The sequence below is a fragment of the Poromitra crassiceps genome, assembly GCF_964638095.1.
Source record: "Poromitra crassiceps genome assembly, chromosome: 11".
NCBI classification, from domain to species: Eukaryota; Metazoa; Chordata; class Actinopteri; order Beryciformes; family Melamphaidae; genus Poromitra; species Poromitra crassiceps.
The window spans coordinates 32,765,946-32,781,091 of NC_139643.1; the positions used below are offsets into that span (position 1 = coordinate 32,765,946).

A 15,146-nucleotide genomic window follows, 5' to 3' on the forward strand; every position below is an offset into this window, starting at 1 on the left:
TGCCCGGGGGGGGGGGGGGGGGGGGGGTGCGTGGGTGAATAGATGGAACGGAAGGAAGGAATGACCGGGGGTGGTGGTGGGGGGTGCAGAGGCCAAAAAAGAGCTACTGTAGGGGGCGATGTGGAGCGAGGGAAACATGTTGAGGGCGAGCCGAGGTGGAGGAGACAGAAATAAAAGCGTGAGAAGGCTAGTAACCTAAACCCACACAAACTAATTGATTGTGCTTATTGATTGGCTGACTGGAGGCCGGTATCTGCTGATTGGCTAGACTGACGATGTGAGTCGACTGACAGACCAATTGACCTAGCGCCCACAACCCCTCTCTCTCTCTCTCTCTCTCTCTCTCTCTCTCTCTCTCTCTCTCTCTCTCTCTCTCTCTCTCTCTCTCTCTCTCTCTCTCTCTCTCTCTCTCTCTCTCTCTCTCTCTCTCTAGCTTATTTCCACGGGGGAGTTCTATTCTGTCTGGATTTAATTCTGGACATCATTACACAGGGGGGAAGTCAGTTACAGTAATTAGCTTTACTCTTGGTTAAGGAAAGATAATTCTTTATTTAGGTGGGAAACGCACAGTGGAATCAGGCCGAGGGGGAGGATGTACATACAGTAGTGAGTGTTTAAAGAGCACTAGAGGCTGAATGTGGACTTTGCAATGCAAAACCATGCCAGCTTATGGAGCAGAACATATGGGCTTAAAGGGAAGCTTTGTGCTTTGTGAGGGAGTAGGAGTTGAACAGACAGGACATGGGAGGTGCTTGACACACATTTCAGATTTGGGCTATTTTTTCCTCACTTTCTTATGTATTCAAGAAGAAAGTGGCCATGACTGTACACTCCTCTTCTTTGGTAAAACAAAAAGATGATCTCTCTCTCCCTCACCATTTCATAGGTGGAGACCAGCCGGCGCAGGACGTCAGGCAGGGGTCCCTGGGGCTCCAGGGTGGGGTAGTGGTCCCGGAGCTCAAACAGCAGTAAGGGGGTCCCGTCCGGTCCCGACACACTCGATCCCAGAGCCAACACACACTGCATCAGGTTCGCCACCGCCGACACCCCGCACAGCTCCCTGAACACTGCTACCGAGTTCTAGTGCGAGAGAGCGAGGATACACAAACATGACATTTGAAGATTGACTAGCGTATATTTATTCCAATATGCACTCATACATAGACTTTCCCCGTCTCTTTCTCGCATTCGCTATCCTTTTTTTCTTTCGGGTTGAATCAATTTTAATATGATTCGTTTGCTTACTAATAGAAAAAAAACTGTGCAGAGACAACAAAGAAAATAAAAAATATATAAAAAACTACAATAAAATAAACATGCAATTTCTCTCTCTCTCAAACACACACACACACACACACACACACACACACACACACACACACACACACACACACACACACACACACACACACACACACACAGTACACTCTCACACACACAAACACACTCTCACTCACACACACACACACACACACACACACACACACACACCCATCCAACAATACATTACTTTATCATCCCTCAAGGGAAATTTGTTTCCACAGCTTTGCAGGCCTCACATAAATACATAGATGCATAATAAAAAGATAGATACATAAATGCATGGATACATAATACATAGATACATAAATGCATAGATGCATAATACATAATACATAACAAGATACTTCATTAGTGCCACAAAGCAATGTTGGTGGTAATTGTTTGTTACAGCAATTGTTTGGTGGCTCAGTTCCAGTGCCAATTAAGAGACAAAACAGACACAACACCATAACACGTTACAGCACGCACAGAGAACACATACAAGCAGCAAAAGAAAGAAAGAAATCAAGACATGTGGACACCTAGAATCTCACCACAGAGTGACTGAACGTGTAATTACTCTTTTATTGCTCCGGGGTGAAACAAGCAGCCACAGTCTGTCTGGCGTATAAGAGTTGTGCTACTGAAAAGCCACTTAGTTCAGGCATTAACAACTGCAAAAACTGGAGACACTCGTCACTAGTGGCGGTCTTTAGTTTCTTTATTTTATTTGCAACTTTATCGTAAAATATTAATCCATTTGGTTAGCACTTCAATGCAATTACCAACATTAATAATTCACAGACTAACTGACTAACTAATTCACAGACCAAATATAATTATTTGACTGGTTGGCAACAATTGTGCTGCAGATGAATTGTGCCTTTGTTCGGAGCAGAATAGTCATTTAAACAGAAATATGTTCATTATGAACATGATGTCTGTTATTAAAGAAAGATGACACCGATGCTATTTCATTGTCCTATGGTATAAAATGATTAAATCAACTGGGAGCAAGTCGAGCAGTGTGCGGACTCTATTTCTTTTTATAAAATGATTAAATACCACATGAAAATAGATAAGACCAGACTCCCATCCTCCTCACCTGCATGTTCTCCCTCAGGTCGGTGGCTTCTCTCAGTGGGGGGGCGGCCATCTTGAAGACCTCATCCACGGCTCGCACCCCCAGGTCCCTCAGGGCAGTGTAGTCCCTCCCCTTCCTGGCCTTCCTCACAGACAGGCCCCTCTTATGAGGCTTGCCCCCTCCTCTCCGGTTGGTCAGCGCCACATGGACAAACAGGCGGGCGAAGGGAAGGTCCTCCCCCGTCAGACACTGGAGTGGTACATGCCGGTAGCCGGGCTGAAGGCACTCCAGAGGAATGGTATACTGTCCTGTAGTAATACAGGGGGGGGGGGGGGGGCATAACATGGCACATGAACTTAAAGGAACTGTTCACCCTAATTACAATTCTGTCATCATCTACTCAATGGTGACTAGCTTTCTCGCGGGTTGTGCTGGCAATAATGATAACGTTATTTTATTTTTTGGGTGAACTATTCCTTAATGGAGTGATGACCCTGCTGAAGCAAACACGGACCTATGAACTCGTCCCCTATGAAGTCGTCATCCAGCACCACAAAGCGAACCATGGCCAGCTCCGGCAGGTTGATCTTGAACTCAAAGCTCTCGTCGAAGATGGGGTTGTCCCCGTTGTGGGTCACCGTCCTGGTGCGGCGCTCGGCGCAGTCGGCCGGGATGCCGTGGATCTCCACGTAGACGTAGGGGTCCACCACGTCTCCTTTGGCCCCCGAACCCTTCGGCCTGGGCAGGTTCTGACCGCTGATCACCTGGGAGGAGGGATTGACACCATGGGTTGTTTTATTTACTCATGCATCTTTTCCTTTCTTTTATTTTATTATTTTTAAGTCATTTATTATATTTATATATAAATATATATAATATATATATATAATTTATATATAATTTTTTATATTTTTTACGATTTTTTTATTTTTTATTATATAATTCAATATAATTATATATATATATATATATATAATATATATATATTATATTTATTTATAATTAAATAAGTCAATTAGGAATAACGGCATGGTGAGAAATACACATGGTGTGTGTGTGTGTGTGTGTGTTCAAATGGTGTTAGGCTAACACAGAAACTGTAGACTAGCTCACACATTGTCTTTCTTGACAATAAGGATAAACAAAACAGTAGAGAAGAATAGAAGAGGTTGTGGAAATGTGACTGATGAGAAAGTCCCTGCCTAAAGCTGCAAACAGGCGACTACTGAGGTTTGTGTTACTGATCCGTCCCGCCACACCTTAACATGGAGCAGCTGCGGAGACACGCCGGGCACTGTGTCTCTGGTGTCGGCGCTGAAATAGGAAACCTCCTGGCGCATGATGGCCGGCCGCAGAACCAAGCCACAGTTCCCGTTCTGCCGGAACCAGGCCGTGTTCAGGTCCATCATCAGGCCAGCCGTCTGATAATTCATGGCCACAATCTGGCAACCGCACTGCCACAGGTCCTGAGGGTTCATGTTGCTGGAGTCGATGCGCATGGGGTCGGGGAACACCCGCGACAGGAAATGCTTGTTGTGGTTGACAAAGCGGCCGGGGCTCTCGCCAGCGAGACGCACGGCCAGGGACTCGTGGAAGGAACACAGTTCCCAGGGTTTCTGGCTCTTGGATGATGTCTGGAAGTCAGTAAAGCGGATTGAGCGGCAAAGAGTTACGAGGTCAGAGAGCTCCTTCAGGAGTTGGAAGTGTCTGGGAGGAGGAGCATTGGACTGAGAGACCGCTGTGGTGGAGACGGCTTTCTCTTTCTCCTTCTCGCCTCCCCCAGGCCCCGCCCCTGCGCTGCTCACAGCTGCCTTCATCCTCTGGCACATCTCTGCCCCTTCATCTTCCTCACTCACTTCCCCCTCCTCCCCATCCCAACCGAGCCCCAGCTTCTTCCCCTTCAGTAGGATCTGACCCCGTAGGGCGTGTGGCGACGGCAGGTATGCCTCCCCCTCGTCCGGGGGGTCCGTGTATAACCTCTCCCCCAGTATTCTGACGAGCTGCTGCAGCATCACTTCCTGCTGTCGGAGCGAACAGTGGTTTTCAACGCACAGAATTAACGGATACTCAGAGGCTACGAACGCGAACCTTCCGATCGCGTCCAGCACGCAACGGAGAGCCAGGGGCGGGGTGAGGGTGTGTCCGGTGCAGACCACCGGCTCCTCGTCGGGACCGTCCCAGACGTCCATCTCGATGCACCGGCATCCCATCCTGAGCGCTCGGATGTAGCCGGAGATGTCGGCGGGGCCTCGGAACTGGTCCTCGATGAGGTAGGTGTTGTGGGAGGAGTTGATGTAGTAGTGAGACAGAGGCTGGCACATGTCCTGACACACGGCGCCATGCTCCACGTCGAAGAGGTGACACTCCACCGAGGTGAGGTAGCTGGTGAAGCCGTCCAATGACAGGCATCCCTGCTGACGGCCCTCCTCCGACGGCTCGTGGGATTGGATGAGGTCCAGGCTGGTCTCCTCGCTCACCTGGTTAAGATGAAGACACAGTGGGAGAGGAAGAGTGAGAGGAGGAAAAGAAACTGGATGGGGACAATTGAGGATACGCTTTTGAGTTTTCTGCCATTTGAGTGATTCGTTTGTGTGTGCAGGCTTGAGAGTAGCGGAATACATGGAACGACATTACATCATTAATTAGGATACAAAAAAAGGTAACTATTCCCTTAAAGTAAAAAAAAAAAAAAAAAATCTGATTACCGATACATCTAGTAAAAATTTTGATTATTCGCAGGAATACAATTTTAAAATTTATTTTAAAATAAAGAATAGGCGTCAATTTTACTTTTTACTTGGAATGTAAAGTAAGTTCACCATTTCCCGTGGACGCTCAAGGTCCCAAGCGCGCCATTACACATTACACATTACAACACTCGTCTCACAACACCACTCTGGAGTGAAGCAATAGCTAATCGTACAGCTACCATTTCATCATCATGGCCTGTATTAAAAAAAATAAAAAAATGTCACCGGGTGGAAATTTCGCCATAATTTTGTTTTTAATGCAGAAAAGAGGAACAACATCACAGTGCAGTGCAATAGCTTATGCATTCAAACTGTGAAAATGCTGTCATCATCCAAGGACTCTGCATCTAATTTAAATAAACATTTTTATCTTTTCTTTATTTGTATACTTGGTATTGAGGTAATCCAAAAGTAGCAGAAAGTAATCAAGTTACATTAGTAGGTTCCGGACTACAATAATTTAACACATATCTGTGGACATTGTTATGTTTACTGTACCGGGTGACATGACATGTGCAAAAGCAGCTTTTAATTCCTCAGCGGAACAAGACGCACGTCTTCCAGACTCTGTAATGTTACAGCCTGCATGCTGTAGCTCTCAGACTCTGTAATGTTACAGCCTGCATGCAGCCCTCAGACTCTGTAATGTTACAGCCTGCATGCTGTAGCTCTCAGACTCTGTAATGTTACAGCCTGCATGCTGTAGCTCTCAGACTCTGTAATGTTACAGCCTGCATGCTGTAGCTCTCAGACTCTGTAATGTTACAGCCTGCATGCTGTAGCTCTCAGACTCTGTAATGTTACAGCCTGCATGCTGTAGCTCTCAGACTCTGTAACGTTACAGCCTGCATGCTGTAGCTCTCAGACTCTGTAACGTTACAGCCTGCATGCTGTAGCTCTCAGACTCTGTAACGTTACAGCCTGCATGCTGTAGCCCTCAGACTCTGTAACGTTACAGCCTGCATGCTGTAGCCCTCTGACTCTGTAACGTTACAGCCTGCATGCTGTAGCCCTCAGACTCTGTAACGTTACAGCCTGCATGCTGTAGCCCTCAGACTCTGTAATGTTACAGCCTGCATGCTGTAGCCCTCAGACTCTGTAACGTTACAGCCTGCATGCTGTAGCCCTGTAGGCGCAATTCTATTAGCTCACCTGACAGCTTGCAGGCAAAGTGCCCACTTTCCCACTGTGTCCTTACTCGGAATCCCGTGTCGGGCATTAAACCCCCCTTATTTCTGCATTCGGAAGGTTTCGGTCGGGTCAAATGGAACAAACTTAACATATCAGAATCGTAGTTGCTTCAAAAGGTTAGCCGTTATCGTTTTAAAAGACAAAGTTTGATGAAAACCGACTGGGCATGTGCACTGCGTTCTTATTTCTTCTTCTACAGTCGGGGGCTGTGGTGGCACCTTTAAGGCCTGTAGGTTTTTGGGACAAACAGGTCAGGTATCGGTTCGCGGGGGGAAGTGTCATCAGGTTGTCTCAGGCTGCGGGCTCTGTCATGCCGCCTGGCCGGGGATCAGCTTCTGTTTCAGTGAAGGAGGGCTGGGCATACGCCCTTGACTTTGTCAAGGTAGCTTCTTGTGCCAGCATTTCAAACTGACTTTTACATTGATGGGATTGTCCCCCTTGAGCAATGTTTCACATATTTTATCACCACATGTTTTATCAGTCAGTCATATAAAAGTCATCCCATCAGACTCTGCAGCCTTATCCTGGCTTTCAGTGCCATGATGCCTGCCAGGCGCAGGGTACCAGGCGACTGAGACCAGGACCGTGGACTAAACTGGCAGAGAGGAAGAAAGAAGGAAGATAGATCTACGAGGATCAATTTCATATTCACCCAAAATACTGGGTTTATGTATGAAATAAACTGGCAAATACGAAAATGATATTTACTCTATTAGATTATTTTAGTTTATTTCACTTCGTTTTGAAAACATAATACAGTTTCAGTTAGTAAGCCTCGTTTTTTGTAAAGCCTCGTTTTTGTTTTTATTCCTGGTAAGATTTTTTTTTTCCACTTCTAGTTTTCGTTATTTCGTTAGTTTTCATTAACGATAATAAACTTGCTCCCAAGCCTGTGTGCGTGTGTGTATGTGTGTGCGCACAGTCACACGCGCACGCGCGTTTGTGTGTGTGTGTGTGTGTGTGTGTGTTACCCACTTGAACCACGCCCTGCTCAGCCTCCAGGAACCTCATCAGATCTTTGGTGTCCAGGAACTCCTTGTTGCTAGAGAACTGCACCAACAGAAAGTAGATCTCTGGACGGGTGCAAAGGTCATGGAAGACCTCGATGAACTCCTGCTTGGTCACTCGCTTGTTCCTCCCCGCTAGTCGTTTGTCCTCGCTGTGGTCTTTCGCTACGGATCCGTTATCTAGCGTAGCAGCAGCAGCGACCCCACATGTCCTCTCCCTGACTATCTGAAGCTCTTTGACCTCACATGTCCTCTCCCTGACTCTCTGGAGCTCTTTGAACCTGTGCTCCACTTTGGCCCCGCTCACTCCGGGGTTCGCGCTCTGTATCAAGCCCACGGCCGATTGCAGACAGATTCCCTCGTCCGCGTCATCCTGTCCGTCCGATTCGGCGGCAGAGAAGAACAGCTGTTCCAGCCAGCTGATCCGCAGGCTGTCCTGGCTGCTGGCGATCATGTCCAGGGCGTGCTTCCCATACTGCATCAGATACCTGGGGCCAGATCACACAAGGCTGATGCAATACGACAGAAACATATAATAGTTCTACCTTCACCTTTCAATATTGCGTCACGTACATTTACAGTTTTCATCGTAGGCATTTCGCGGCCACTATAGATCCCCAAAGATATCCCCAAAATGTTTTGGTTGTCAGTCAAAGGAAGAGCCTTTAAATCAATATCAATATAAAATAGAGATGATTCCAAGTCCATCTGATTTGGTTCTACTGTTTCAGAATACTAGCACAACTGTTAGGCTATGATGATGGTATAATAGAAAAGGGTGCTCTAAAAGAAGATTACTTATCTAAACACTGATTGCAATCTGTGGCTGGTAGTGGTACAGCTGAAGATTTGCAGATGTACAGTATTAAGAGCGCTGGCTGATCCCTCGCTCTGTCATACCTGAGGCCGGTCACCCAGATGTTGGCCACCTCAGCAGAGTTGGCCACCAGATCCAAGCTCTCGTACGTCTCTGCATAGATGATGGAGAACGCACAATCCTCTGAGATCTGATCATACAGCCCGCAGGTCCGGAAGGTTTCTGTGTTACGACCCGTCCGCACCTAGAATGAGACCACGAGAAGTTCAGCAGCACCTACAGTAGACCGTCTTATATACAGTTCATGTTTAAGACGGTCCTTGCCTTAGCCCAAAATTAATCAATGGGACATCCAGAAAAGTGACGATCACATGACCACAGGTTTCATTTTTTTCATCAGGAGCGCTTGATTTACAAACCTTCTCCTCTGGACACTGACCTCTCGTATGGAGGGGAGGGAGATCCGGGCCTTGTCGGACTCCTTCTTGGACGGCTCCCAGCACAGGGCCTGCAGCCCTGCGTCCAGGAGGTAGTAGCGCTGGTAGACCCGCGAGTTGGAGCGCACCTTCCTCAGTTCAGTACCCTCAACCTGGAATCAAAATATGGATGACATCGTGACCCACTGCCCTTCAGTGCAAGTGAGCTGATCCAATAAATGAACGAGCCACAATGACGAGACATTCAACAATTCATGTTTGGTTGTATGGCTCTGGTGAGCAGTGATGTTCAGTTCAGAGGCTCAGACAGGATCAAAAGCCTGGGACCTCCAACAAGCCCTTGGAGGTACAGTATGTGTGAAGTGTATGTTTTATATATGGGGCCACGCGGGAGCTGACCCACCATGGAGTGGATGCAGTCGGCGGCACTGCTGATCTTCCTCTCTGACAGGCTGCTACTGAAGGACACCGTCTTCTTCCTGTCCCGACCCGCACGGGACCTGTCCTGATGGATGGAAGAGGAGGAGCCAGGGGTGAGCGGGGAGAAAGGGATGACAGAGATACAGAGAGGAGACAGGTGGAATGAGAGAAGGAGAAAAACGAGACAAAAGAGAGAAAGACTTGGTGATCCTTCTTAGGGATGCACGATATATCGGCAATCATATCGGCATCGGTCCGATGATGCAATGTTCATATCGGTTATTGGTATCATTTCTATCATCTTTTCCAAATGTTTTAGAAATAAGGAAATGCATTACTTTTGCAAATGTGTTTTTTCAGTATGTACAACATTTGATTATCATAGAAATGTGTTTTTTTATACAGATCATATCGACATCTGCAAATATCGCTTATCGGCCATTAACAGCAATGTTTATGTTTGGTATCGGCCAAAATTGTCATACCGGTAATCCTTCTGAAGATTATTCTTTGCATTGTGATATTACTTCTGCTTGGGCATAATAAGCAAACCTTGATCATACAGCTTATATACAGTAACTGTATATAAACAGATTATTTAGCGTAGTGGACAGCGCCTCCTCCTACCAAGCTGCTATTGTTTTTTTCTGATCCCATGCTAAAAGGCTTTGCCTGTCCTTGCCCTTGCCCCTTACACCATTAATCAGACCTGACTAGACAAGAGGCAGCAAAGCCGAGCAAGCTGCAGCATGCTAATTTTGCCCCTCCTCAAATGACATTGGCAGGCCCAATCAGGTTATCTGTGCTCGCCATCACAGCTGAGCCCATCAATCTGATATATTGACCGATCAGATGTCAAACCGGGACAGAACGTTAGAGAAACAGATAAGAACATATATGGGGGCGAAGTTATTCAATTACGGATATATTGGAGTCCTGATCAAATCAAATCAAGACTTAATTGATGAAGATAATCTATGATAGGATAAGACATTCATTTAATTGTGGCTGATTCAATCCCAAGTTGATTGATCCAAGACATACTGTAGACACTCATACTTTCTCTCACACACAATCTTCACAGTACAAAGTACAACGTTCTCAGCTATCAATGCCATACTAGTATGTCTATGTGTCAGATTTCTTTGACATTTCTAAAAAAAAATATATTAGATTTTGGGGGGGGGGGGGGGGGGCATTTTTGCCTTTATTCAACAGGACAGTAGGCAGACAGGAAAGGTGGGGTGAGAGAGGGGATGACATGCGGCAATGGACCACCGATTCGAACCCAGGTCGGCCGCGCGAAGGACTCAGCCTTAGTGGTACGCGACTCTACGCTCTACCAGGTGAGCCCCTATGTGTCACGTCATTTCTTTTTCTGAAGAAACGGATGTGAATTTGTTTTGGATGTTTCTCGGTAAGTGACACAAGTGAAACCGAAAAATAACAAAATCACTTTGAATTGGTCGAACAAACAAAAACAATCCTGCATTGTAGATGGTAGTGATTGATATTTGTTATTACTAGTGGCAGATGAAATCTTGCAGCTTGCTGCTGTGTGCCTAACAGATTGTTTTTAGCTCTCAAAAGCGGTATTGTGTTGTAGCAGGCCTAATCGATCAGGCCAATAATCATTGTCATATTTAGAGTGATCTGTGAACCGTCCCCGACCGATATCTACGCATCAGGCAACACGGAGAAACATGACTTTAATAACACGCAAGCGGGAGTTCATATGTGAACATCAAAAGCGTTGGCTGTTTTATGAGAGAAGAGACAAGCAAACCCTGCATTTGAGAAATATCTGGGGGATACCAGAGGCAGAGATAAGAGAGAGAGAGAGAGCAAGGAGACCTGAGCTGTGTTTCATCTGAAGAATATGAATGAACGTGCAAGATGGGAAGCATGAAGCATCATTCATGGAGGACTTAGTGGGAGGGGTGGGGGGAGGACACCCAATTATCACAACCATCCTCTGCCAATCACCTCATTAGGATGTAGAAGTGTTGCCGACGGGGACAACAGCGTCTTTAGGCGGTACTAAAAAAATACTGCCCCCTGTGGGCATTAGAGAGAGGGGAGGAAGAGATGAGGTGGGCAGAAGGTGAGAGAGATTGTATGTCTTTCCTTCTGGCAGCACCCCAACCCCCCCCCACCCCGGACACACACACACACACACACACACACACACACACACACACACACACACACACACACACACACACACACACACACACACACACACACACACACTTGTACCCTTGCAGTCTGCATGAACAGAATGCATAAGCGAGGACCTGACACTCAGATCACGATCCCTTTTAAGAAGGAATATGACAGAGAGGGCAAACCACTGAAGAGCTGAACAAATGCTTGAAATCGAGCTAACTCCACCCCTCCAGCACCACTGTCTAACACAACTCCACCCCTCCAGCACCACTGTCTAACACAACTCCACCCCTCCAGCACCACTGTCTAACACAACTCCACCCCTCCAGCACCACTGTCTAAGACAACTCCACCCCTTCAGCACCACTGTCTTACACAACTCCACCCCTTCAGCACCACTGTCTAAGACAACTCCACCCCTCCAGCACCACTGTCTGTGTCTAACACAACTCCACCCCTCCAGCACCACTGTCTAACACAACTCCACCCCTTCAGCACCACTGTCTAACACAACTCCACCCCTCCAGCACCACTGTCTAAGACAACTCCACCCCTTCAGCACCACTGTCTAACACAACTCCACCCCTCCAGCACCACTGTCTAAGACAACTCCACCCCTTCAGCACCACTGTCTAACACAACTCCACCCCTCCAGCACCACTGTCTAACACAACCCCACCCCTCCAGCACCACTGTCTAACACAACTCCACCCCTCCAGCACCACTGTCTAACACAACTCCACCCCTCCAGCACCACTGTCTAAGACAACTCCACCCCTTCAGCACCACTGTCTAACACAACTCCACCCCTTCAGCACCACTGTCTAAGACAACTCCACCCCTCCAGCACCACTGTCTAACACAACTCCACCCCTCCAGCACCACTGTCTAACCCAACTCCACCCCTCCAGCACCACTGTCTAAGACAACTCCACCCCTCCAACACCAGTGTCTAACACAACTCCACCCCTCCAGCACCACTGTCTAACACAACTCCACCCCTCCAGCACCACTGTCTGTGTCTAACACAACTCCTCCACCCCTCCAGCACCACTGTCTAACACAACTCCACCCCTCCAGCACCACTGTCTAACACAACTCCACCCCTCCAGCACCACTGTCTGTGTCTAACACAACTCCACCCCTCCAGCACCACTGTCTGTGTCTAACACAACTCCACCCCTCCAGCACCACTGTCTGTGTCTAACACAACTCCACCCCTCCAGCACCACTGTCTGTGTCTAACGCAACTCCACCCCTCCAGCACCACTGTCTGTGTCTAACGCAACACCACCCCTCCAGCACCACTGTCTGTGTCTAACGCAACACCACCCCTCCAGCACCACTGTCTGTGTCTAACGCAACTCCACCCCTCCAGCACCACTGTCTGTGTCTAACGCAACACCACCCCTCCAGCACCACTGTCTGTGTCTAACGCAACTCCACCCCTCCAGCACCACTGTCTGTGTCTAACGCAACTCCACCCCTCCAGCACCACTGTCTGTGTCTAACGCAACACCACCCCTCCAGCACCACTGTCTGTGTCTAACGCAACACCACCCCTCCAGCACCACTGTCTGTGTCTAACGCAACTCCACCCCTCCAGCACCACTGTCTGTGTCTAACGCAACTCCACCCCTCCAGCACCACTGTCTGTGTCTAACGCAACACCACCCCTCCAGCACCACTGTCTGTGTCTAACGCAACACCACCCCTCCAGCACCACTGTCTGTGTCTAACGCAACACCACCCCTCCAGCACCACTGTCTGTGTTTAACGCAACTCCACCCCTCCAGCACCACTGTCTGTGTCTAACGCAACACCACCCCTCCAGCACCACTGTCTGTGTCTAACGCAACTCCACCCCTCCAGCACCACTGTCTGTGTCTAACGCAACACCACCCCTCCAGCACCACTGTCTGTGTCTAACACAACACCACCCCTCCAGCACCACTGTCTGTGTCTAACGCAACTCCACCCCTCCAGCACCACTGTCTGTGTCTAACGCAACTCCACCCCTCCAGCACCACTGTCTGTGTCTAACGCAACTCCACCCCTCCAGCACCACTGTCTGTGTCTAACGCAACTCCACCCCTCCAGCACCACTGTCTGTGTCTAACGCAACACCACCCCTCCAGCACCACTGTCTGTGTCTAACGCAACACCACCCCTCCAGCACCACTGTCTGTGTCTAACGCAACACCACCCCTCCAGCACCACTGTCTGTGTCTAACGCAACACCACCCCTCCAGCACCACTGTCTGTGTCTAACGCAACTCCACCCCTCCAGCACCACTGTCTGTGTCTAACGCAACACCACCCCTCCAGCACCACTGTCTGTGTCTAACGCAACACCACCCCTCCAGCACCACTGTCTGTGTCTAACGCAACACCACCCCTCCAGCACCACTGTCTGTGTTTAACGCAACTCCACCCCTCCAGCACCACTGTCTGTGTCTAACGCAACACCACCCCTCCAGCACCACTGTCTGTGTCTAACGCAACTCCACCCCTCCAGCACCACTGTCTGTGTCTAACGCAACACCACCCCTCCAGCACCACTGTCTGTGTCTAACACAACACCACCCCTCCAGCACCACTGTCTGTGTCTAACGCAACTCCACCCCTCCAGCACCACTGTCTGTGTCTAACGCAACTCCACCCCTCCAGCACCACTGTCTGTGTCTAACGCAACTCCACCCCTCCAGCACCACTGTCTGTGTCTAACGCAACACCACCCCTCCAGCACCACTGTCTGTGTCTAACGCAACTCCACCCCTCCAGCACCACTGTCTGTGTCTAACGCAACACCACCCCTCCAGCACCACTGTCTGTGTCTAACGCAACTCCACCCCTCCAGCACCACTGTCTGTGTCTAACACAACACCACCCCTCCAGCACCACTGTCTGTGTCTAACGCAACTCCACCCCTCCAACACCACTGTCTGTGTCTAACACAACACCACCCCTCCAGCACCACTGTCTGTGTCTAACGCAACTCCACCCCTCCAGCACCACTGTCTGTGTCTAACGCAACACCACCCCTCCAGCACCACTGTCTGTGTCTAACGCAACTCCACCCCTCCAGCACCACTGTCTGTGTCTAACGCAACTCCACCCCTCCAGCACCACTGTCTGTGTCTAACGCAACTCCACCCCTCCAGCACCACTGTCTGTGTCTAACGCAACACCACCCCTCCAGCACCACTGTCTGTGTCTAACGCAACTCCACCCCTCCAGCACCACTGTCTGTGTCTAACGCAACTCCACCCCTCCAGCACCACTGTCTGTGTCTAACGCAACACCACCCCTCCAGCACCACTGTCTGTGTCTAACGCAACTCCACCCCTCCAGCAGGGTGAAATCATGAAAGGATGATCAGAGCTTCTCTCTCTCTCTTGTTTTATATAACAGAGGGAACAGGGATCTGTCTTTTCTCAGCTCTCTCCTGACACGATCACGGGGAATTTACTGACCCAGAATGAGGTGCAGAGCCACGCATAAATACAGACACACACACACACACACACACACACACACACACACACACACACACACACACACACACACACACACACACACACACACACACACACACACACACACACACACACACACACACACACACACACACCACCCTATCACTTAAACTCTCCCCTACCTTTCATGCAGTGCAATGACAGGCACAGAAAATCAATGTTGCCCTCAATCTCCAGCTCTATCTGTGTGTGTGACATTGGCGGTAATGGTCTCTCTGTGGCCATACCAGCACCAGCCACAGTGCATGGCAGTTAGCTGCTCCACATAGATAACGCAGAGCCGTCTCCATAGACACTCATGTAGGCTACTATGTCACGCATTCTCAACCTTTTTCATATCAATGAGTTTGTTTACAATACAGATGTATTGCAGGCAGAGAGATATCAGAGAAAACTATGATCAAAACAGTCAACATTCTCTAAATGTTGA

At 48.7% G+C, this 15,146-nt stretch overlaps 1 protein-coding gene across 2 annotated transcripts in view; it reads right to left on the bottom strand.

Annotated features, from left to right (window-relative positions):
- The window catches only part of LOC310785460 (inactive phospholipase C-like protein 2), a 37,028-nt gene that overhangs the window by 13,322 nt on the left and 8,560 nt on the right, over positions 1-15,146 (bottom strand). The window contains exons 2-9 of one of the 2 annotated variants that reach the window (XM_083646540.1): positions 8,992-9,093; positions 8,591-8,740; positions 8,235-8,395; positions 7,303-7,822; positions 3,646-4,863; positions 2,901-3,150; positions 2,408-2,694; positions 877-1,080 (exon numbers count right to left, since the gene is read on the bottom strand). In XM_083646540.1, coding sequence (XP_083502666.1) covers positions 877-1,080; positions 2,408-2,694; positions 2,901-3,150; positions 3,646-4,863; positions 7,303-7,822; positions 8,235-8,395; positions 8,591-8,740; positions 8,992-9,093 — 2,892 coding nt within the window. The remainder of the gene's footprint in view (positions 1-876; positions 1,081-2,407; positions 2,695-2,900; positions 3,151-3,645; positions 4,864-7,302; positions 7,823-8,234; positions 8,396-8,590; positions 8,741-8,991; positions 9,094-15,146) is intronic. The other variant, XM_083646541.1, reaches the window with a different exon arrangement.